The 25424-nt window shown below is 37.4% G+C and overlaps 1 protein-coding gene across 6 annotated transcripts in view; it reads left to right on the forward strand.

Annotated features, from left to right (window-relative positions):
• ATRX (ATRX chromatin remodeler) overlaps positions 1 to 25424 on the forward strand; it is an 84813-nt gene that overhangs the window by 20902 nt on the left and 38487 nt on the right. For 4 of the 6 annotated variants that reach the window (XM_086619823.1, XM_086619826.1, XM_086619827.1 and 1 more), the window contains 11 exons: positions 1878 to 1987; positions 4139 to 4206; positions 5294 to 8214; positions 11756 to 11834; positions 17530 to 17660; positions 18180 to 18359; positions 19860 to 19953; positions 20495 to 20603; positions 21265 to 21444; positions 21846 to 21987; positions 23354 to 23463. In XM_086619823.1, the coding sequence (XP_086475949.1) occupies positions 1878 to 1987; positions 4139 to 4206; positions 5294 to 8214; positions 11756 to 11834; positions 17530 to 17660; positions 18180 to 18359; positions 19860 to 19953; positions 20495 to 20603; positions 21265 to 21444; positions 21846 to 21987; positions 23354 to 23463 (4124 nt within the window). Of the gene's footprint in view, positions 1 to 1877; positions 1988 to 4138; positions 4207 to 5293; positions 8215 to 11755; positions 11835 to 17529; positions 17700 to 18179; positions 18360 to 19859; positions 19954 to 20494; positions 20604 to 21264; positions 21445 to 21845; positions 21988 to 23353; positions 23464 to 25424 lie in introns of all 6 variants that reach the window. The other 2 variants (XM_086619824.1, XM_086619828.1) reach the window with 2 other exon arrangements.

Here is a 25424-nt window from a genome sequence, read left to right on the forward strand (position 1 = left end):
ATCTTTGTGTTTTTCTTATGACTTATATGTCCTGTTTGTGTTAGAAGTGGTAGCAGTAGTAGTACTCTTGCCTTTCTAGCATTCAAATGCTCTTATCCAAGACTGTAAGCAGCATTTTGGCAGTCCTTATTTTCAAGTTTTCTGTCTGCAGAATGGTTGTGGTTGGATTTTTGCTAATAAACTCATAGTTAGGAATGGTTTTTAAGTAAGTATTTCATCAGTACAAATGAATTAGTAGTTTAATTTCTTTGTACCATCATCCTTTGTAGTAGTAACATGGTTTACAAAGGTTTGCCTCATAAATTATTCTCTTTTTTTTTCTGGTGCCAACTTGCAGACTTTAGGAAGGAGGCAGTAGTGCTTCCCCTTAAAGTTGTAGGGAAGGGAGAAGTGGCTTGGGACTTGACAGTGCATAGTTTGTTCTCTCTCAGTTGACTGTTACCTGCTGCAGTTCTTACACCCACTTAAGGACTGTGATGTTTGACAAAGCTGGGTAGGCTTCTGTGCTGCTTGGTGTAATAGAGCGTGGTAGCCTTTTCCGAGCAGTGCGATCCGATGGACGCGTTTATTTGAGGTTTACCAGCAGTGTTTGAAATGCGTTTGAGCTGTTGGTGAGGTTGTAAGAGGTGTTCTGCAAGTCCCCGAGCTCTGCAGTACATGCAATCATGCATGTATTGAAGTGAAAACAGCAAATCTTGTATTCAGAATGTCAGGCCTGCTATTTTCACTGAATTGTAAAGGCGTGTTAGTTGTTCGTACTGAGCTGTAAGCTATTTCAGATGGTAGTAGTTGATATTGTGTCTTGAGAATGTTCATTCAGTTCCATAACACTGTGGTGTTAGTGCTTGGTTCTAATTCTGTGATAGTGATTATTTTTGTAAAAAATAAATATATATAGTCTGTACTTAGACTGTAACCATTAAATCAACTGTTTTGAGTTAATTTCCTTGTACTGCTTACTGTACCTGACAGCAAAGGACAAGCCAGAGTTAAGTGGTCTCATATCAAGCCTTTGTCTGCTTGACCCTAAATTAAGTTTTCCAAAGCATATAATCTCAGTGTATGAGCTTTCACAAATTATTTTCCTTTTCCTTGAAAGCATCACTGCTGTTGAAAACAAGACAGTCTCATAGTATTAATTAGTTGGTTTAACAGCCTGGCGAGTAGCGAGCCTCCCAACCCCAAGTTCTTCACCTTTCACAGTGAAATGAGGAATTGACATTAAAGAAACGCTTTCTTGACCGAGTGTCAGTACAGCAGCAGAGTGGTGCACAAACTGGGAGCAGTCAGCAAGATGGTGAGAACATCTGTATTATAGCAAAATTGTAGTTTAAAAAAAAAAAATTCAAACCAACAAACCACCAGGGAACAAAACGTGAAAAAAAAGATATTTTTCAGGCACTATTATAAGGATTTCATGCATCTTTTGTAACGATTTCCCATATTTTTCTTTAAGAAACTAAAACTCTATGTGAAAGAAATACTGTAATACAAACATGAATTAAAATGGTATTTTACTAACAAAGATTGAAGGAGGAAGGTTGTACAGAGTATGAGGGCTGCTTTGAAAGAATTTTAGTGATGACTCTTATTTAGATGTGTTCTCATGAGGTGACCAGCTAGTCCAAATTAAATCTCTCGAAGGAAAGACGTTGTATCTTGGCCCCAAGTGAAGTACAGAAATTGGAGGAAAATTATTTCAGTCTTTAAACAGTGAGTGGTTACAGAAAATGTTCTCTAATGCTGGGTGGTAAAGTAATAAAGGCATAAGAAAAACCTAACAGGCCAAAATATTGTAAGAAAATGAAATAGGTATATAAAGACTTCTTAAATAAAAATGAAAACAATTAATGTGTGGTTTATAATCCTCTCTATAGAGGAAGGACTACATGGAATTGTAAGCTGTACAGCTTGTGGGCAACAGGTGAACCATTTTCAAAAGGATTCAATCTATAGACATCCTACACTGAAAGTTCTTATTTGTAAGGTATGTGATAAACAGTTCTACAGTTTGTACTCTTTGTTTTTCTTTGAAATGTCATGTTAGTTGATTTGGTTGGGATTTTTGTGGGAGTAGTTCTTGTTTATTAGCCAATAAACTTTTCAGTCCTTAACTGTTACAATTAAGGAAACTAAAAGCAGAAAACAAAAAGGCAAATACAGCTTACAAATTTATTTTCCTGTGTTCTTATACCCCAGTTAAACTCATTGTGGTTTCTTTGTAACTTATTTTTACAGTTTTAAGGCTTTAATGTTAGTGAATTTTTTATGTTAAATGATCTGTCTGAAGTTTCTGCTTACTCATGCTGTATTATAAGAGCAGATTCAATTCTGGATCTCCTGGTAAAGCATTGTGTGTAAACCAATGTCGGAGTGAGAAGTGGAAAAGTAGCTTCAAAGCCATCTCAGTTTCACTTGTGCGCAGCTCCTGGACTGTTTCAGTTTATGGCAGCCTCTATAACGATGGTCTGGTCTATCACCCAAAGTCAGGATCTGGGTCTTCAGCTACGTAGTTTCATGGTGGCTTCAGTTAGGCCCTAAGTTGCCTGCAGTGGGGATAGGGGGGGGAACAGGGAAGGAGGGAAACATCCCTACCTCCTGCTGTGGAGACCTCCTTCAATTTTCAGAGATACATAGAGATATCTTTCTTGCATATTTCCAGTTGTGGAGATTCTGTATTTATAAAGATATCTCTAAAGATCTGTGTTACTATTGATGTTTAGCATTCTCCTCTTCCTTCCTTCTGCTCTCCTCCAGTTTCCAATGAATGTTACACATTAAGCTGACATAATGTCTCAGGCATGTCCATCTAGTCTAATGTTCTGGCTCATTTTTTCTATTCCTTCTGGCTTATTTCTTTTATAAAATATACTTCAGAAAAATCAGCTTACAAGGTGACTGTTTTCAATCTCAATTGGAGTCATAACTCTTGTTCCTAGTCTTCAAAATCCTTAACTTGCAGCTGTGCATGTTCTTGCTCTGCACGCAAGTTACTGGGTTCGTTTTTGAAACTCGTTTGGGGTGTTGGGTTCAATAGCAACTCTTGACTGTGAGCTCTGCTAGATAATTAGCTCACATGTTGCTTCCCATAAATTTTCTGTGTCTTTACTTAATTGAACAAGGCAGTATGTTAATGTCAGAGTGTGGAATGGATATCCCTGGTCTGCATACTCCATGTCTTCCGTTACTTTCTGTGACTGGTTCTTTCCTTATATTTCTCCTGCTTAGGTAAACAGTCCCCGACTTGAGAAGCTGTTTCCCTTTCACTATAAATGTTCTGTCAAGTGTCTAAATGTCAGCTTTTACTGGAGTTTTTTTTGTCGTTTATTTGTTTAGTTTAGTTGCACAGGTGTGTAACTCTCTTCCAGATAAAGGGGTGTCATCGTTTTAAATTCATATTCTGAAGCCTCTAGTGGATTCTGAATTCACTGACTCAGTGGGTAAAGGGGCAAAGTTTAGCTAATAGTTTGTATTAATCCCTGTTCAAAGTACAGCTTCAAGGCTGGGAGAACTTTTTTTACTAGCAACTGGAAAAAACACACCACACCTTCAAAAATTTGCTTAAAAAAATTCAGTAACTGAAGCCACTGCTACTACTAGCTGAGATGTGTATATTTTTCTTACTGTTACCAGTTTTTCAATGAAACTGCTTTGCATCTGGCAATTGAAGCCTTGGATGTTAACATTGGGATAAATACTGAAGACTTTTTCATTTAAAACTTTGAGATCAGTATCTAACATAAGGAACATACATCTGAAAATTGTAATTTATGGAGGATTAATTGTGTCAGGGAAGATGTGTTGATTTACCTAGGAAAGAGATGGGAAAAACTTACAGATTCGAAGAGAAACATTCAGTGGTGTTCTAAAATGCACAAATACGAAGCCATCAAACAAAACTTATTCAATTTTCAAATAAACTTTGATCCATCTAAATAAGAAGTCATGGTTTAGGACCTGTTGTACCTATGGAAAATGTTTTTTAGATTAACATATGCGTGAAAGGGTTAGAACGCTGCAGACCTTGCAGCTGCTGCTTTGAGAGGCTTGCTTCTAATACATGCTGAAGTCATGTGAATTACTGAAGTCTAGTTGAGATTTAATAAAAAAATTCCTTGTCCTATGTCTTTCTTTACAGACTTGCTACAAGTATTACATGAGCGATGACATTAGCCGTGATTCAGATGGAATGGATGAACAGTGTAGGTAAGCGTATAAAAACTGAAGTAACACACACAGATGGTCTATTTCCTTTTATTTGTTTGTTTGGTTTTTTTTCCTTGCAATAATGAAATTATTGACAGATAAAGACCGGTACATGAGAGCTTAATCAACAATTGTTTCTCATCTAGAAATGCTCAACCCGATGTTTTTTGTAAATATTTGATTGTTATTTTAGTATTTAACAGGAAAACGTTTTATAAAGAAATCCAATAGCAAATACTTGTAGGACATCACATTTTTCACTAAATAGCATAGCATAGCACCTAGAATCATAGAATGGTTTGGGTTGGAAGGGACCTCAAAGATCATCTAGTTCCAAACTCTAGATGAAGTGAAACCCTCCACTACACCAGGTTGCCCAAAGCCTCATCCAACCTTACAGATACTTTAAAGATAGGGATAGAATGCAACATTCTAAACCTTGTGAGCCACAGAAACTTAATTTTCCAGATGCATCTCCCACTTTTGAAATGCTAAAGTACTTCTGTGTCCTTATGTTGAGTAGCTGAATGTGTAATCCAGTCAAAATAGTGTGATCTGTGATGCCTATGAGCTTATTAGTCAGCCACTCGTCCGGCCTTCATCAAAGGCTGTGCAATATGGACATGGATCAAAAAACATTTTTTGTTTGTTTTTTTTTTTTCATATATGCCTGCAGTAGTAATATGTTAGTTCAGGCTAGAAAGGCTTAAGCTAATCCTTTTTGCTGTAAAATAAAAAGTAACATTTTTTGAAAAAAAAAAAAAAAAAATTCTCAGAAGAAACATGGAAAATGAAATTTAATTAATTTTTTTATACTCTTTAAAATTGGTGCTGAAATTGTGTTTGGATGTTACCATTTCAGCTTTGTGAACTGTTAACCTAACAATTTTCTGACTTTCCAGTTCTTAATTGAATGTTTTTCAGTCATGCTTTGGTTATTTTTTTTCAATTAATGGATCTCTGTTTATCACCCGAATTGTTAAAATGCAAATTCTTTCTCAAAAGTTGAAAAATAGATAAAATTCTCAAATTTGTCACTTTGTTGATATGGAGAGAAGACTCTTACGTTTCTTGTGTCTCATTTCAGGTGGTGTGCTGAAGGTGGAAATTTGATTTGCTGTGACTTTTGCCATAACGCCTTCTGTAAAAAGTGCATTTTGCGCAACCTGGGTCGAAAGGAGCTATCGACTATACTGGATGAAAATAACCAGTGGCACTGCTATATTTGCCATCCAGAGCCTTTGTTGGACTTGGTCACTGCATGTGACAGTGTCTTTGAAAATTTAGAACAGTTACTGCAACAAAACAAAAAAAAGATCAGAGTCGAAAGTGAAAAAAGTAAAATATATGACCACACAGTCAAGTTTTCTCCAAAGAGAAATAATTCCAGTTGTAATGGTGAAGAAAAAAAACTAGATGATTCATATTCAGGTTCACTAACGTATTCTTATAAAGCACTTATGGTGCCAAAAGACTTGCTTAAGAAAACAAAAAAGCTGGTTGAAACTACAGCAAATCTGAATTCTAGCTTTGTAAGCTTTTTGAAAAACGCGGCAGAAAATGTAGAAATAAGCCCATCTGTGCAACTTTGTCAGCTAAAAGCTTTTAAATCTGTGTTGAGTGACATGAAGAAAGCTCATCTGGCACTAGAAGAAGGTCTGAACCTGGAGATTCAAGCTTTGAATGTTAAAATCAAAGACAAAAATACCAAAGAGAAAAAACCTGATGTTCGATCAGACAAAAATGAGGTGAAAAAAGGTGAAGGAAAGGAACACGTGGCATTAAAAGACAATGACACTGTAAAGACACAGAAAAAAGTTATATCCGAACGGCCCGACGGTGAGCCCATGGATCAAAGTGTTCCAACTGCGGAACAAGCAGATAACAAGCGCACTTCTGGCGAAGATAAAAGGTCTGGCAGAAGTGAAGAACCTCAGTATGAACCTAATAGTACAGAGGCTTTGGACATGGATATAGTGTCTATTCCCTCTTCCGTTCCTGAAGATATTTTTGAGACTCTAGAATCTGCTATGGAGGTTCAGACTGCATCAGACGAGCAAGACAATGCAAATACAGGAACAGATCATGAAACTCTAAATTCAAACACAAGATCGAACGCTGCTACGAAAGATACCAAAGGTGGTACGAAGTTAAAATCATCAGCTAAAGGAACAAAAGAGTTGGTTGTAAAATTGACTCCAGTTTCCCTTTCAGAGTCTACAGTTAAAGCCGAAGATCAAGACAGCAATCTAGAAAAAGGAAGTAAGGATGTTGATGTACCACCTACAGCAGAAAACTGTGATTCTGTAAAACAAAATCATAATGCTGGCAGTGAACCTTCCACTGAGAATGACGCTGTCTCGCTTGCAGAGGAATCTGACCTCAGGAGATCACCACGTGTGAAGACCACACCTCTGAGACGCCAGACAGACATCAGTCCTTTAACATCGAATTCGGAAGAAGATAGCAATGACACATGTAATGAGAAACGCAAGAGAAAACCATCACAGCAACCAAGGAGGAAAAGTGATAAAAGAAATTCTTCTGACAGTACTGTTGATGGTCCCAGCCCTACTAAACTTTCTAAATCAAAAACGTCGTATGTATTAGATCAGAGCTCAGATTCTGATGAGGTGCCAGCTGTTCTCAAAGAAGTAGCTATGATGAGTCACAGTTCTTCAGATATCGATAGCAATAGTGAAGCACCAACAAATGATCAGAAGACTTCAGATTTTCTAAAGAATCAACCAGTAAAAGATGAAAATGGAAAACGAAAAAGAAAAAGTTCCAGTTCTGGTTCAGATTTAGATGCTAAAAGAGGCAAATCAGCTAAAAATTCTGCTGCTGCTAAAAAGAAACGACAAAACTATTCAGACTCTTCAAACTACGATTCTGAGTTAGAAAAAGAAATAAAAATTTTGAGTAAAATTGAGTCTGCAAAAAAAGCTAAGAAAAAATACTCACGAAAGGAAGATAGTTATGATTCCTCTGAAGAAGAGCAGAGGAAGAAAGTAAGTAGTAAGAGAAAGACAAATTTGAAGAAACAGAGGGATAAATCTTCTGAAGATGATGATGCTGAGAAGTCTTCTCCAGAGAAGGAGATTAATCATTCTTCTAAAGATAAAAAAGCTGGTAAGGGGTCAGCTGCTAAGGAAAGGATAAACAGAGACGTAAAAGAAAAAACTGTAAAGGGAAAGCATGATGAGTCTTCTGATGTTGAGAAGTCTTCGCCAGAGAAAGAGGAGAGTTGTCCTAAAGGTGTAAAGCTAACTGAAGCTAAGAAGAGCAAGGATTTGAAAAAGAAGAAGGAAGATTCTTCTTCAGAGAGTACTGAGAAATCTGCAAAGAAAGACCACAATTTTGATTCTTCAAAAGACAGATCAAAGAATAAAAAAGGATCAGAAAGCAAAGCTAAGAAATCTGAAAAACTGAAGAAGAAAAGTTACAAGAAAGAACACGAAGATTCCTCTTCTGAAGTTGAAAAGTCATCTCCAGAGAAAGGAAGTTGCAATTCTTCTGAAAATGACAAAGCTAAAAGTGAACCAGTGTTTAAAGAAAAGAAAAGAAGGAATTTAAGAGAGAGAGTGTCTAAAAGAGTAGAGATTGATTTATCCTCTGATGCTGAGAAGTCTCCCCTGAAAGAGGAGAGTTCTTCTGAAGACGCTGTGCGGAGTAAAAAGCAAGCTGAAACTAAAGAAAAGAAAAAAATAAGTCACAAAAAGAAAGTTTCCAAGAAAGAAGAGAATGATTCGTCCTCTTCTGATGAGGAGTCTTATGAAGACAGTAAGAAAAAGATTAAAAGAGGGTCAATGAAAGAAAATAAAAAGACTAACTTAAAAAAGAAAGTGTCGAAAAAGAAGGTGGTTGTCACTTCATCTTCCTCATCTGATAAGGAAGAAAATGATGAACAGAATTCAACAGGTGATGGAAGCAGTGATGAGCAGAAAATTAAGCCAGTGACTGAAAACTTAATTTTGTCTGCTGGTACAGGATTTTGTCAGTCATCAGGTGTGCAAAAGATGTTAATCTCCACATATTATTAATATATTAATAGAGGAAATTTGCAAGATTTGGGTAATATTTAATAATCTAGAGGTGAAAATATTCATAAGTAATGATACATTTAAACATTTGCAGCCAGTTAGGTTTTCTGATACTGATTTGGAAGCACGCGTTTCAGTTTGTGCAGCTTATTACTTATGGGGAAAAAGATGTCACTGTAAATGGAGGGCCTTGAGAAACTGCAGTCTGTAACTCCAGCAGGTATTTCCTTGCAGCACAGCTTTCAAAAGCCTGTTTCTCTCTTTGGCTGCCCCCCAAAAAAGCAGGAAGTTTTAAGCAGTAGGTATCTTGTGAGCTCGTTTCTCAGCTCCTGGTTATGCACTAGAGATGACTCTGAGCACTTGTGGCGTTGTAGGACGTGAAAATCAGGTAGGTGATCTTCGTGCCTCGTGAGACCCATGCAGCCTTAGAGCAGCTGGTGTCAGGTCACAGAGTCTGTCATCTCCTGTTTTCCTAGCAGGTTTCATAGTAATAATTCATTTTCTTGCCAAGATAGAACTACGTCATCAGTGTCTCACAGTTTTGGAAAATTTGAAAGAAATTCAGAACTGCGGAATTCGAGCACTTTCTGTTAAAGACCTTAAAAAGGAAGGTTAATGAACAGTACACATAGAATCATTTAGGGTGGAAAGAACCTTTGAGATCACTGAGTCCAACTATTAAGCCAGCACTGTCAAGTCCGCCACCAAACCATGTCCCCAGTGTCCATTTATTAAAAACAGGTCCAGCCTATGTTTTTAATAAATAAATTCTTAACTAGAAAAAGTGAAATCTATTTGCTGTTTTAATTACTGTGACATGTAAATTGTTTCCTGTTTGTTTGCTTCTAATGGTGTTTCATAGCACTTTCTGTAGATGACCTTACTGTAACTGTTGGCACAGACGCAGTAGTTTGCAAAGCTTTAACTAAGCAAGAGATGAATAAAACAGCAGTACGTTTATGAGGGTAGCAGAAGGGACATAGTTGCATTTTTGGCTTTTCCAAAAAACCCTTGTAGGCAGACAGGAAATGCAAAATGAGATTATTGTTATTTGCACTTTCTTAAAAAAACCCACAAACCAAAACCCCATCCCATCCCACCTCAAACAAACAAAACACCTAGATTTTAAATTAAACATGCTGTTCCTCCTTTTTTCTTCCAACTTGATGCTGACGCACTTTTTCCCTAAGTTTTCCTGCAGCTTAGTTTCCGGAGAGTTGTTCATCTTAGCAGATGCAAAGGTTGCTTTTCACAGGTGCTGTGCTTCTTTTGATTTAGAGCCCTGTAAGGAAGCAAAGTTTGATTTATGGTGTTTTGCATCATTGTAGACTAACAGCTGGAAAATAAATTTCTTATTCTCCGTATTATACAGCCCTGTAATGTTTGTTTTTCAAGTCCTCTGATGAAGTAAGTTTAGATGCATCTCTGTGCTTGTAATACCTGGGACTTTTAAGACTTTTCCGTGATGGCTGCCAAAAGAATGTTTTCCCCAGTGATGCCAGTGCAGGGGGGGATTTGCAAATAATGAATGGTTTGCATAGTAATGAACTAATATCTTGTCATGTGTGGTAGCTACCACAGCTGTTAAAACACTCCCCATAGATAGACAGTTGATTGTACTCAGGGACAGTAACTCCTCTGCAACAGTTCTCAGCATCACTGGGCCATCAGAGAAAAATACTTCAAAAATAAAATTGCTCACGTGCAGTGTATGTTCATAGACTTGGTATTAAAATGGCCCAGGAGGAAAAAGTTGGTTGTAATTTAGCAGAAGGTGTCTGAGGCAGTGGGAGTGATTGTTTCATTTGCAAGTCACAAGTGGAAAGATTGGATAATTATTGGATGGGAGAGATGGAATAATAGTGTACAAATTGGAAAAAGGAGATGGTAATGTGGGATGATTGACAGTGGAGTTAGAGTAAGAGAGAAGTGGGTTGGTTTAGCCTGGAGAGAGAATGCTAAAAATGGGGAGTCTTAATTGCTGTCTTCTAATCACCTAGTTGTAGAGAAGGCTGAGCCAGATGCATGACGAAAGGATGAGAGGCTGCGGATACAACTTTTGGCAAGGGGAGCTCTGATTAGATACTAGGAAAAAAATCTTTACATTGAGGGTGGTCAAAGCCTGAAACTGGTTGCACTGTGGAATTTTGGATCTCTGTCCTGGGAAATACGCAAAACTCGACTGGCCAAGGCCCTGAAAGAACTGACCTCACTTTGGAGTTTGAGGATGGAGTTGGAGTAGGTCTCTTCCAACATGAATTATTGTATGACGCCATGAGAATCTGCCTTTGTTATAATATTTTAAGAGGAGGCAAACTTGCCCTTTCTCTCTATTTGCCTTTTTTTTTTTTTAACCCCTGTGTCTGAACAAGCTATGCTAGTAGATCATCAAATGAGACTTAGAATCTGGTTTAACTGACAGCATATTTCTGTTTATCCTAAGCCCGAGAGTGAGGGACTTCCTACCTCTTACTCACCTGTTACCCAGCCCTGTCGGACCACTGGCTAGTGGTAATTCCAGGCCAAGTTACGTTAGAAACAGCTTGGAGCAAGCCTCTCGCAGCCTAGTTTTGGTCCAGCACCCACAGGTAGAAAATAAACAGTGGAGAAGATGAACGAGGCGTCTCAGTTCATGAGGATTTCGAGGTCTCTTTTCCTAAGCTTAGTTTTAGAAGATTTGCCTGCCTTATCTGTGAGTCAGAAGAATGAGAGAAAAGGGAGGAGAAAGGGCCTGGGAATGTGCTAGAGATAATCTGAATTCCAGCCAGAAGAGTGCAGAGCAGCTTCAAAGGCAGCTGTGCACCATTTCTACCCCTTCTCTGTGACGTGTCCCGTGCCGTTGGCTGGGATGTGCATTTCCTATGAGACGGTACCCACGTCGTGCAGCTCGGAGCTGATGTTTGCAGTGAGGGTGGCACGTGCAGTTTTCGGCACGTGAGCGTTCACACATACCCAGCCAGTGTACGTGCGTTGTGTTTGATATTCTGAAAGCAGAAATGGGCACGGATTATTGTTCTGGAGAGCTTCTGAATGGCAGCAGGGTAGCTCGTAAGTTTGGTAAGTGAGCCTGTAATACATTCGTTTGGGCCTTCGTCACCGTTCACACAAATTCAGTATTGGAGCTTCTGAAATGGAGCTGATGACTTCTTAGGAAGCTGAATTTCTGAATCCTAAGTGGAATATTCAGTGTCTGTATGTTTTGGTGTAAAAAAACCCTCAAATTTTGCAGTATGCAGTAAGGAAAGCATTGCAAGTTGTGTGTAGTAGTAAGCGTAACATGCATAAAAGTGCTGCTTGAAAACTAGATACTTTTATTAATAAAAATATTTAATTTTTATGTCAATGTAGATAACTGACTTTTTTGGTGGCTAGTAGAAAAGTCATATTGCCAAGCCATTTTTATATGGGGGTTCTTGATGGAGACAGTATTCGTGCGCTGTGTTATTTATTGCTGATTTTACATGCGTTAAGCGTTTTCTGCTTTTTTGTTTCCCCTTCCTCCCCAGGAGATGAGGGAGAGACTAAATCAAGGGCTGTTCCAATGGAGGAGGAGGATGATGATGATGACGACGATCCTGAGAATAGGTATGATACCATCCATAAGGACTTAAAAAAGATTATAACACACCCTAGGCGTGGGCGCAAACCGGCGCAACGGAAGAGCAAGCAGGTTGTAAAAACCACGACTGCCTGCCTTGTAAAGACTCGCTCACGGGCTTCCCGCAAGTTTGACCAAGGGGCCAGAAAGCAGAGGCCAAAATCCAGAAATGCAAAGAAAGCATTGAGAAGTGTTAGCTAACACACCTTGCGTAGGGTGTGTTATAAACGCACTGCAGCACTGTCCGTTCTGTGTTCCCGTTGAAAGGATGAGTTTTGTGACAAGTAGTTCGTTCAGGCAGGTAAAAACCTACTTCTGATAAATGTGAATTTCAGCTAGTTCTGCGAATAGGAGGAAAAAATTTGCATCTGTGCAATATGCAGTGCTAAAATCTTTTTCAGATCGAACTTGGTTGTTACTGTTACATAATTTGCTTTTTTAATTGAATCACCTTTTCTCAAAGAGAAAACACAAACGTAGAGAATACAGTATTAGATATTTTCAGCTGTTAATTAAACTGAGTTTTAATCCACTAAGGAGTACCTGAAGCGACTCACATAGTTAAGGCCCTGATTCTGCAAGCACTGTGCATAGGCTCAACTGGCATCAAAGAGACTAATGATATGTATGAATTTTAAGTCTTTGCATAGGTATTTCAAGAATCGTGGCTTATATGTATTGCTTCAGTTTCAAGTTCAATAAAAATGAATCTCTGTAAGATAGAGTTAGTTTAAGCCATGTCATATTTTACCCGTACCATTGTAGTTACCAAAATTAGCCTGGCTAGAAAATGTAAAAGCTTCATTTCCTAATGAGTGAATGCACAATATGAAGTATTGCTCAACTATGAGCCACAGTTGCTTTTGGAAAGTTATTGTAGTTAGACTAAAGAGTTGTTAAACAAATTTTTATGCAGTGTTTCAGAAACTGATTTTTTTTTTTTTTTTTTTGCCATAAAGCACGTATGGGACCAGCTTCATAGCTTTGCACAGTTGCTGGTGGAGTCTTTTTCTGCTTCTGAGCCTTACTAGTTTTAGAACATGGTATCTTTGTTTCAGAGAGTTTAATGTTTTGATCTATGGCTGAAGTAAATTTTAAAAACACTTTTATATCCTCTACGAAGCTCAGTTTGGCATCAAAATGTTGCTGCTGATGTAGTTCTTGCTTGTTTTCAGTCATCGGATTTAATCCAATAATTCAACTTTTAAAGAAAGATGCTCTTTAGGGACTTGACAGCCCAGGGTCATAAGCAGAACATGTAAATATTGGTAATATGAGATTTTTTTTAAATGATACTTTAATTTCAGTCCTATTGATTTTTTTTCCCCTCCCTTCTTTATTTGTTTCTTAAGTGTTTCTGATTGATAACTAAACCAATACAATTTTGTCAAAGCTCAGTGTTTACCCTATAAATGTTACTGACAGACCTTAATTATTAGTTTAAGAGCTATATTGGGAAATGAGTTAACCCAATTGATAACAAACAAATCAGTAATATGAATTTGGGGTTTAAAAATCAGTTTCTGTACTTTGTTTTTAAGCTGAATCTTTGTCAAAGATTTTATTTAGGGAATATTTCGAATACATATTTATGAGATGAAAGGTATTTTGTCAATAAACAGTTTTGTCAACCTTCAGACATGTTAACTGGTGACTGCAGTCTAATTTTACATTCATCATGCGTTGTACTCGGCACCAAAATCAGATACATAAAATGTAAAAAGATGGAACAAATTTCAAGAAGTTAAGAGCTTGTTCTTCTGTTTACTCAACACAAAGTGTTTAACTAGTTTACCTACTATTCAGATCAGTTGCCTATTTTCTTCCAGGCCAAAGAGAATACGTAGTACCCACGGGGTATTGTAGTGGGGGAACTCTCATGTTTGCAAGTCGCTAGTTTAGATGTTCTGTTATTTGCATACCTTTGGATGTGCATGACATGAATATTAATAGTCTTGAAATCATCTTTGCCAAGATGCAATATCCAAGTGGGTCATAATATGACATACAGTACTGTATGCTTTCATCTTATATTGTGTAATGATCTATTATTGGTCCTTCTGATCTTTTAAATGGTACTGTTTAATATGTTTGCAGTAGTTTTGTTTATTAAGAAGTTAATAGTGTATTTAATGCAGAATGCCTTTAAGTATTTGATGGTTGCAATAAATTTTTGTAAAACGTTTTTCTTGTCCAAGCATTTAATTTAATACAACTCTGACAGCTTGAAAATCAGACTGTTTCAACGAAGACAGTACAGTGTTTAGAACAAGGTGTTCGGCAGTTTTCACTATTTTTTTTTCTTTAACATTTATGACATTTCATCCAAATATTCATCTCTTAAAATATACTTTGAATGGTTCTGATTTTTTTTAGTAATATACCACAGGCTCATTTAACTCAGTAATGCTCTAGCTGAAAGAATGGTGGCTTTTATTAGCCACATAAAATGTTCTCCCCCCCAGGCTTGTTTCAGGCAACCTTATTTCTACATATAATTAGAAGGTATTTATGAACACTACGTGTGAGTCGATATAATATAATCGGTAATAATACGTCATGATAATTAGTATTTAAAATTGTGACCTATTTAAGAAGAAAAATGATTTTTGCAGTGGTAGCATTGTCTCACCAAGATTTTCGACAGTCTTTAAATGAGCCTATTGTTGACACCCTAAACTTCATGAACAAGAAGGGTGCAAATTATCATGTGGAATTAACGCCACATCATGAGAGGCTGCACCTACTGTTCCATTTTTGCTGAAATGTCTGAAGGATAATTTACAGTAATCCTGTATTGTGACTTAAGAAACACATGGGTAACTTCAGTTTGCCTGTCTGTTTGAAAATGTTTTCTTCTAGCATGAGTTAAAAAATACACAGTAACCAGTTCATTATTTACCAGTGTATTTTGTTGGTGTCATTCTTACAAAGGTGAAATTTGTTTAAATCCTGATTTGTATTAAATTATACATATATACTATTATTTTATTCTAGAGTTGGTTTTGTATGTCCTGGTTGAGATTACAGTCACATTCTGTAAGGCACTGTAAAAATTCGTGGTGGGAAAACGTCCGTTATACAAACCTCCCGATGCCTTTGGATGAGACGGAGTGGGGCGAGGCAACGTGGCATGCTCAAGGTCACAGCAGATCAGTGGCAGAAAGGAATGAAATGCAGGGATTTTTAAAATTCCTTTTTTTTTTTTAACTACCCGAAGGCCAGTGCCCAAGGCCAAACAGCTCTGTGTGCTTCTGAATTACACTTGTTTGTGGTGTTCAACTGTTACGTCTGGTTGGCTGCGAATATCTTCTATGTCCTTGACCCACGTGAATGTTAACGATATCTTCTGGTTTTCCTGGGTTTCTCTGGGAGAATGTGAGCGAGGGAGTTTTCACACTGTCGTAGCTTGCTTGGCTTGGTACTGGCAGTTGGGTGTTCATGCAAATAGGAAAATGTTCAAGCTAGCATGGCAAGTTTCTCAGCTTAGAAAACTGGTCACTTTAAATGGGTTTATATCTTAAAGTAGAAATGTGATATATTATTCTGAGCCACATATGATTTAGTTTAAAACCAGTTTCCAGAGTCCAGTACTCAATTTATTCTAATTCATATAAACCATTTGTGACATCGGTCATTTGTCAGATGCGTTATCTGTTTGGTTCTAATATTGCTCACAGTTGTAGTTCCTATCAGACAGGCAGTTCCATTCAAAATAGCCATCTTTTAAATTCTGAGTGCCTCAACAACTTCTTCCCTTTTTAGCCTAACATCATGCCAGTAGAACGCGTTGAAGACAATGTTGCTTTTTCCACTGAACAAACAGCTCCATCTCAGTTTGATTCCAAGTGGTTGAATCCTTTTTGTAGCTTAAAGATATGTCTTAATTTTTCATCTCAGAGTAGAAAAGTAATAACTTACTATATTAAATAATTAATTAGAAGCTAATAAGTTTACCCAGTGTGATTAGTGGTTGTGACGATGATTAGTAGGAACATAACAGCATCTTCTGTTTATGGATAGTAGGTTTTGTGCATGGCGTTTTTAGGTGAAGGATACGCTTGCTTTTTTTTTTTTCCTCCCCCTTAAAAAATTTTTTCATGAAAGAACAAATAAAAACGTATGTCTCTTGTTAAGAATCAAAGTCAACTTTTGTTTAAAAATACATAAAGAAATTTTTAAAGATGACTTGTATGAAAGGTAAGTATTGTTATCTGCATACAAGTTGTGTTAACTTTGCTAATGCAATTGAGGACAATTCGAAAGAACTCGCAGTATTAGTAGGCAGTACTTTCAGGATTGCATTTTCAAATTTTGCAGTTCTTTTTAAAGTTTTTACTTTTTTTTCCTCTTCCAAAGCAAAACTTTGGTGATGATATAGTTATTTTTGAAACAAGAAGAGTAGTCAAACTGCTGCTGTCTGCGTTTCCTGGGGTAGTATTCATGGTTAATAGTTTACATTGAAAGCTTTTGAAAAAGAAGCCAAACTGTGGTATTCCAAGCAGTTTCATTTTGAAGAAAAAGTTCTTGTGACCATTAAGAGATGGAAGAAATATAGCTTTAATTTCAAGCAGTTTCATTTTGAAGAAAAAATTTTTGTGACCATTAAGAGATGGAAGAAATATAGCTTTAATTTCTTATATAAGGAGCTATTTATTCCTGTTGCTATTATACGTGATGTGGTGGGTTTTAAAAAAACAAACCAAACAAAACCCCACTAAGTCCCTTTTACAAATCCTCTGGAAGGACCCTAACACAAAAATTTGGAGGAGGGTGTTACTTATCTATGGACTTTAGTAAGTTTTCATTGGGTTCACACTGTGATCTGTTGATATATATGGAATTACAGCTCTCCAAGAGTACTGCATTTTAAAGTTTTAGTCAGATATTTCTTTGCAAGCCATTTTTCAAAAGAGGGGGGAGTGTTTTGGATGTTGCTGGATAATCTGTGACTCACTGAGCAATCTTAAATGTTTATTAAACCATTTTACTTCCATCTTTCAGTAGTAGTTGAGTATACATTGCTTCACCTACTACAGCATCTCTCTTGCAGTAGGCAGTTAGCTTGCCTCTGTGTTACTGTTCTATGCAGAGGTAGGGTAACAAGTTCTTTTTTTGAAACCTGTGAGTTAATGCACATGGCAATAATCGTTTTCTCCTTGTTTAAAACGTGTTCAGTGATACACTGTTTTTAAAACTCTTACTGTTCCCATGTCACTAGTCATGTATATTCAGTGCCTCAGGAAATTAATCTCATTGATTTGAATCAAGTGAGCATGATAACTATTTTTGGGGAGAATGATTTGAGTATTAGGATTTGATTTGTAGCATCTTCACCTTCCTGTTGCAGTTAGAATTCAGCTAGGTGCCTATCCCAGAGCTGACAAGAGTCCATCCAAATAGACCATAAATAAAATGAAATGTTTGCGTTTGTACATTCTATAGCTATCTCCAGTCTTGCTGTAAAGCATGAAACTTCTTTTTTAAGAAGCCTTATAAAGATGCGCTTTCTAAAAGCAAATTAACACGTTAACATTTAACATGAGACTTTTCATCATGTGTCTTTTTTTTGTTCAGCTTTCAACCCTTCTTTTGAAGTTCTGAATCGTATAGGATTACGCTTATCGTTCATAGATTTACTTGAACAATGGAATAAATAGTTTTTTCTGTTTTACTTCAAAGAATTGCCAAGAAAATGCTTTTAGAAGAAATCAAAGCCAATCTTTCCTCTGATGAGGATGCATCTTCAGATGATGAGTCGGATGAAGGAAAAAAGAAAACTGGAAAGCAAAATGAAAACACAGGAGATGATGGTGAGCACCAAAAAGCCTCTGGGAAAAAGTGGTGCTGTAGTGCCTGTCGTAATTTCAAAGGTCACTTGGGAAGATTATAATTATTAAAGTTTCTTCAGTTTCAAAAAAAAAAAAAATGTCATTGATGTTGATAGGTAGCTGCCAGATAGACCAATGTACATGATTGTGAGGATTATAGCCTCTCTTCTATAAGTGTATTTTTTTTGTTAATACTCTGATTTTTGTAACCAATTCAGAAGTCATAGGGATTTGTGAGGAATAATCTTTACAGGACAGCAAGACGTGCAAATGCACGAGAGAAATTTGACTGACACATACAGTCATTGGAACAGACATTCCAAGTGTTCAGGCAGCATAAAATACTTCAAATTGGAGGGAACCAATGGTATGTTGTTGCCCGTGATTTCCTGGAAAAGTACAGAATTTAGCCTAGATTAATTCAGCTTTTAATTCTTGCCAAATTTAAGTAAGAAAAAAAATGACCAGTGTGCATGTTGTACTGACTCTTGTCTCTGACAGAAGAGAATGAAAAGGAAGATAATTCTGATTCGGATTCAGAGGAAGAAGAGTCTAAGAAGCCTCGATACAGACACAGGCTGCTGAGGCACAAGCTGACCGTGAGTGATGGAGAATCTGGTGAAGAAAAAAAGGTGAAACCAAAAGACAAAAAAGAAGGGAAGCGCAGAAATAGAAGGAAAGGTACATTATCCAAACTTTTTTGTCACAGAAAGTATTTGCTTCTGTAAAATAAATCCAAAGCCTATCAGAATGGAGATGTCAAACGCCGTAGTTTTAAAATCTCTGTATAAACTTCCTTGTGTATTAAGTCTAGAATTTTCTTATCCGTGTTTGATAAATAGTTTTATTTAAAACGTTGAATACAAATGCAGCTCTCTCCACTTACTGAATCCTCCGAATTGGATTCATGTTGTTGAGTCTTAGAACATTAACCTTAAATAAGAGGCAAGCCCAGTGTGCCCAGTTTGTGACCATCAGTCTCGTCCTTGACGTAAGTTCTCTGTAACCTGGGCTGTTCGTAGGCCCTCGCGCAGCAGAAATTTCTCCATCCTGGAATTTAAATGTTGCAAGCTTTAGCTGAACACCAGGTGGCACTGCGAAATGATGCTTGACGGGGATTTTTCGTTTTCATTGTTGCATGGAAGAACAAAGACTCTGTCAGCCCCTGGCACATAATCATAGGGAGCAGAGGAGAGGAGCGGTAGCAAAGCTAAACGCTCCGTGCCACGTTGGTCCATGTAGGTGTGGATAGTGTTCCTTGGCCAGTGGGAGTAAGGGTGTACACAACTGTCCTGTTCTTAGTGTTGGGTTGGAACTAGAGGGTCTTTAAGGTCCTTTCTAACCCAAACCATTCTATGGTTCTGTGATCTTTTGTGGTGTTCCACAGGCTGAAAGATGCAGTGCGATTTATTTATTGTTTTCCTTATTTTTTTTTCCTTATTTTAAGCCTTGTTATTCATAAAACAGTTAAGCTTTCCTCTGTGTTCAAGGTCAAACTGAAATCGTAAAGGTGCTAAATGGCATGCTGGTCTAAATTACCTATAAATGTCAGTGATAACTCCTAAAAGTAGTTATGGTAGTATTACCTAATGCTGCTATTTTAGGTGTATTTTTAATTGTTTTTTGAGTCAGTTCTAAATTTGCATTCCCTGAAGAACCTTCAAGCCATAAATGCAGTAATATAATTACATATGTTGTTAGTAAATAAGAGTTTGTTTGCATGAAATGTGAAGTATGATTCTAAAATTACATGTAAAACATGTGAAACAAAAGTTTCTGCTTAACTAAAAATCATCTTTTGTTTTCTGAAGTTCTGTAGTGTTCCCCATTGTGTTCTCTCCGCCTCACCCACTGTCTTTGAAATGTGGTGCTTTCTAATATGATGCTTTCTGTCATTTGCTTGTAAACTGTTGGGTATATTCATGCATAAAGACCTCAGGTCTTGTTGGCATAATATGCCACCTGTCAGGACTTGGCTAGTGCTTACACGTTAAGCTTTTCTACCCTGTGCCCCTTATATTCCTGTTGCTCTTATTAGTATGTTTAATGGGTCCCATACTGTCTGAAACGAAGTTTCACAGTGCTTGGGGGTCTTAAACAGTTTGTTGTATAGTTAGAAGTGATGTGATGTTGCTGACTTTGCAGTGATATTCAACATGAAATCGTACTTTGTTTTTAAAGTGAGCAGCGATGATTCAAACGACTCCGAGTTTCATGAGTCTGCAGTTAGTGAAGAAGTCAGTGAGTCTGAAGATGACCAACGTCCAAGAACAAGGTATAAATAAAACTGAACTGTGCTTATCCTGTGTTTGGTTCTTGGTTTTTAATAGTGCAGTTTAGGCAGTGAGAAGGAGAAAATCAAAGGGTTTGCATTAGTCCTTAAAACCGTTGCTGACGCTTGTCTATAATTTGGTATCTGCTAATTAACTTCAAATGTGGGAATTTTGAATTTGTACCACAGTATGTAGCACACAGCAATTCGATGAGCCGATACGAAAAAGATTAACGAAAAATGAGCGTTTTTATGCCAAGTATGTCAATATCAGTTGAGGAATGGTGGATTGCAGTAGGAAGCGAATGCTTAACAATTCAGAGATTCTTCAGGCTTGTTTGAATAGAGCGTTGCTATGTGCATCCAGTGAGTTGAGGGGGAAGAAGGAATTTGCAAGTAAACCCCTGATTGCACAAAAGGAATATATATTCTATTAATTAGCAATATAGTTCATGTACTTTTTTAATGGTTGTTTTTCAGTGAGGCAATGAATTACTCTGTTAATCAGTAAGAATGCCTTTTTTTGCCTTTTTTTTTTTAATAGATCTGCCAAGAAAGCTGAGGTGGAAGAAAACCAGCGCAGTTACAAGCAGAAAAAGAAACGAAGGCGTATAAAGGTTCAAGAGGATTCTTCAAGTGAAAACAACAATAAGGTACTATATTAGGTTTTGAATTAATGAAGGGGAAAAGGAGTTCCTGTCTCTTCTGCCAGCTGCTTAGGGACTTGGGTATCTGAAACAGCTCTGTACTAAGTACAGTAAAAAATTACAACTTTTCTCAATGTTAATTCAGTGCTAAAATTTGCAAAATGGGACCATTATGGAGAAAACACATTGCGTTTAACTAAAACCACTTCCTGTCTAGATCTTGATAAAAATACATGATATCTTTTAAGTAAATGGAATTTTAAACTAAATGTAGAAGGTGACACAAATAGGAGATTAAGTTTTTCCTAGTATTATGGTTTCTTTTCTTAAGTGGAGTAGGTGTTAGGTGAATTGATGTAGCACCACTAGAACAGAAAAATGGTTCTTTATTAATAGTTATTAGTTACTATCAAATGATAACAATACCTTCAGTACTGCCTTTGTACAGCTGGGCTTGTCTTTAATATCTCAGAATACTTCATAGTTCAGGTGACACTTTCTTTGTCATGGTGGCCAACTTGTTTTAAAAAAAAGTATCTTTTTTCTCATGAACTAAACTCCACTTGTGTATAGAAAAATTTATTGGGAGCTTGTCTAAAAATGAAGGACTTGATGGTCTGTGCCATAATTTTTTTTGCTAATAATTAATTTATTTGATTTGTAATAGAGTAATTCCGAGAATGAGGACAATGATGATTCAAAATCTCCTGGAAAAGGCAGGAAGAAAATAAGGAAAATTATAAAAGATGATAAGCTTAGAACCGAAACACAAAATGCACTTAAAGAAGAAGAAGAAAGAAGAAAACGCATAGCAGAAAGAGAACGGGAGAGAGAGAAACTGAGAGAGGTATGTTCTGTTGTCTTTGCAAAATGCTAGGAAGTTGAATTGTTGATGATGTTTAAGACAACACGTTTCTACCTCAATTTAATTTGGTAAGTAATTTTAAAAAGTACTTATATGTAGCCTTGTAAGCCACAAGTTTTATCTCTAGTTTCCTGCAGGGTAACGTGGGTAAGTTTTGTTTAAGACTACTGAGATCTTTAGAAAGCTGTTTCCGTTGCCCACTGCTTTACTCTGCATGGGGAAAAGCCCTCTCCCAAAGTCAGGTGTGATGCACAGTACAGAATTTAAGGTTTCATTTCACTAAATAAATTATGACTTCCAGTGTTGCTAAAGCTAATGTCTGTCAAATGCTTGGTGTTATTCACCTGTGAAGTATTCCTGTGACACCCTGTTTCTCCTTACAGGTGATAGAAATAGAAGATGCTTCACCTCTGAAATGTCCCATTACAACTAAGCTGGTTTTAGATGAAGATGAAGAAACCAAAGAACCATTAGTGCAGGTTCACAGGAGTATAGTTACCAGACTGAAACCACACCAAGTAGATGGTAAGGAAAGAAAGTTTTAATGGGTGTTTTTTTGGTGGGTGGTGGTTTTTGGTTTTTTTTTTCAATTCCTTCCCACCTTCGCTACTGGCACAGCTCTTTATGCTACCTGAGTTAAAATTGTTAAGAAAACCTCCTTGGCAGGCAAATGCCAGAATGTCAAGTTTAATGTTTTATTTTTGGAACACCTGAACAAAAGTAAATGAGATCAGGGATGCATAGTTCTGTTTTACAAGAAATTTATCTTAGAAATGTGAAGTTGCAAGGGTCCTCAGAATCATCTAATTCTCTGCACCGAGGCAGAATCAAATATATGTTTACCCATTCTATTGAGGAATTAGTATATTCACTTTTTACACTTTTCAGTGAAGATTTAAGAATCTTGCACTGTTTTCCTGACCTTCTCAACAGTTTTTTTTTTTTTCTGATACCTGACATGACTGCAAATCAAGCCAGCTTCTTTACATATTCTGTTTCTAGTGAAGGAGGAGAGAAGGAGAATAGCCAATCATTTTATTCCCAGCTCATTCAGTTATTTTAAATATTCCTCAAAGTCCATAGTTTAAAACCTTTCCATTTTACTAAGAAACTTCTGGACTTGCTTCAGCTCTTAAAGGGGGGTGACCTGAACCAGACACAGCAATCAAGTTGAAGCCTCATCTGTGCTGAGTATGGCATAGGAGAGTACAGCTCCCCAGTAAATACATAGCAAAGAACAAAAAAAAAAATAATCACCCAGCAGCATATATTTCCTTTCCTTTTTCAGCTGTTGCAGTTCGTTCTTGATATCTTTTTCCTCTCTAAGCATAGAACGTCACATATGATTGCCCAGAGAGGTGGTGGATGCTCCATCCCTGGAGACATTCAAGGCCAGGTTGGACGAGGCCCTGAGCAACCTGATCTAGTTGGAGATATCCCTGTTCCTTGCAGGGGGGTTGGACTAGATGACCTTTGAAGGTCCCTTCCAGCCCTAACCATTCTATGATCTGTCGTGGCAGAATTTCTGCTGGTTAATTTCAGAGAATTTTGCTACCCTACCAAGATCATTTTAGTCTCTTCATGAAGTCCTTGCCACTTTTGTTCTGTCTCATCTTTTCTCCCTGTCCCCAAGATCATAGTCATCTGCAGTCTGCACAATAATATTTTCTAACCTGGTTGCCACATCTTTAGTGAGAACTGTGGATATAATTAAGTTCCAGACAAAGATCATCTCATGTACAACCTGTCGGACAGAGATGAATCAGTAATTATCCTGAGCACTGCTTTTCTGAGAGTTACCATGAACTTACAGTGATCACACCTATCTTCTATCAGGTGAACTTTAATAAAATGAAGGTTGAATAAGAAAATTTTCAATAATTTTCTTCAGGTGTTCAGTTCATGTGGGATTGCTGTTGTGAATCTGTGAAGAAAACAAAGACATCTCCTGGTTCTGGATGCATTCTTGCTCACTGTATGGGTCTGGGGAAAACGTTACAGGTAAGAAACAAAAGTCGCCGTGTTTCCTGGTCTGTAGCTTGCTCTCAAAAGCTGATCCAGCAGAAGCCAATTCTAAGGACTTTCAGAGCGTAGTAAAACTTAACATTTCCTAGGCTGTGACTTGATGAGGGCTGCTGGAGGAAAATGTTTTGTGAAAAGGTCTTCAGAAAGAAATTGTGTTCTGTAGTGTATACAGCTGTGGAAGTTCTGATACCCGCTTGTGATTTGTGCGCTTTTAAAATACCTAAAATTAAATCAAATAATAATTGATATTTGTGTGAAAAGGTCATGTTTAATTGTAAGTGATGTGTCGCTCCCTTGCAACTCAGGACAAGAAAATACAGCTGGTAGGAGACAGGCTTGTGGAGCCTGTCTTTCCAAGACAGTTTTAATAATTGTTGCGTTTTTACTGTCTTCTTCATTCATGTGTTTCTGCTTAAATTACTTGTTTTTCTCAGTGTTTTTTTTTATTTATTTGTTACACTGATAAAATAGAGGTTTATCAGGGTGGTTTTTTTTTTTAATGCCAGACTTTAGATACTAAAAGTCAGATGCTTTGTGGTTTAATATAAACAATATTTTACTACAATTTAGACTCTTCAGGGTCGAGGGACAGGGAGCATTTGGTTTCTGTTTCCAGTAATTGTCCATATGTACATTCATATTTTTGGGTCGTTGTGCATCACAAACAGTTAAGACCAGAAACTTCCATTGCCTTGGCAGTTAACTACAGGACATGCTTTCAGCCCCTTTTTCAGTTCTTTATTTCTTTTCTTTGGCTTTACAATTCTTTGCTTCCTGAGATCTTCAGATTCAAGCCCTCATTGTCACTTCAGCGCATGTTCCTTCTCCTTTACACTGCTGAAGGCTGCTGTGTAAAAATCTTTAATACAGAATATTGTAGCATTTCTTCAAAGAAAAATTTCCATATTTCTTGATCTGATACAAGTGGCTTTCCTGCTGTGTTAAAAGTTGCACACTGAACAACTTCGCGTTTCTATTAGTCTTTAAAATCTGAAGTTCAATCGCCATCTAAAAAAGTTTCTTCTGAAACCGATCACCTAAGCATTTGCAGTAAAACAGTGCTCATAGCTCATTGTCTTGGGCCTCTTACAATCATTGCAGGCCTCAGGAGAAGCTTATGCCCTTAACCTTCAAAAGAGTTAAAGATTAAAAAAAAACAACGTTTTCTTGAACTGCCTACATCTCAGTAGTCGTGCTGGTACCTTTCCAGGGTAGTCAGGAGTGCTGCATTCCTTTGGTGTTAACCTGTTTCCAAGTATCGATCCGTCTTCATAAGTTTTGGTTTTGAATTTAGCCAGATGTAGCATCACCACAAATATGGTGAGCAAAGAACTGGGGTGAGGTGCCCGTCTTGCTGCTCTGCTGCCTGGTCTGTTGCCAAGAATTCCTTTAGCAGAAGTTATTTGACAGAAGAACCTTTCCCTCTGATTCTGGGAAAGAGAAAGGGAAATTTTTGAGAACTCTGAAGAAGAAAGGAGGGTAACAACCTATCTGTGCTTCAGAAGACTCTCAAAGAAGCAGGGCCACTTTGATCTCCCTGTCGTTGGCCTTCATTGATTCGGTTTCCTCATTTCTGGAGGAGGGAGGTACTTCCCATATCTTTATCAGGACAACTGGCCAGTGAAATGAATTACTGTGAACCTTTTTCATCTGTGGCTTGAGCTGAATCAGTAAAAACCTAACTTGCAGCTTCTGCAGATATCGGAATTGATTAGAGCTGATTTCGACTCAGGATCAATCAGGGCTTTCCTGTGCCAGGAGCGGTTCTTAGCTGTAAAGTCACAGGACAGGAGATCTGCCCAGTGCTCTGGTGAGTTTGTGACCAGCAGGTCGAGAGCACGTTAGCAGCCAGCACTTGCACACTTCATTCTGAACTCTTTCTTCACATGCTCCAAGTATGGATGCGCTTTGCTCGTTCCCTGGAGTGCAGTCTCTTC

Source organism: Tauraco erythrolophus, chromosome 13 (assembly GCF_009769465.1).
Source record: "Tauraco erythrolophus isolate bTauEry1 chromosome 13, bTauEry1.pri, whole genome shotgun sequence".
In the NCBI taxonomy this organism is placed as follows: Eukaryota; Metazoa; Chordata; class Aves; order Musophagiformes; family Musophagidae; genus Tauraco; species Tauraco erythrolophus.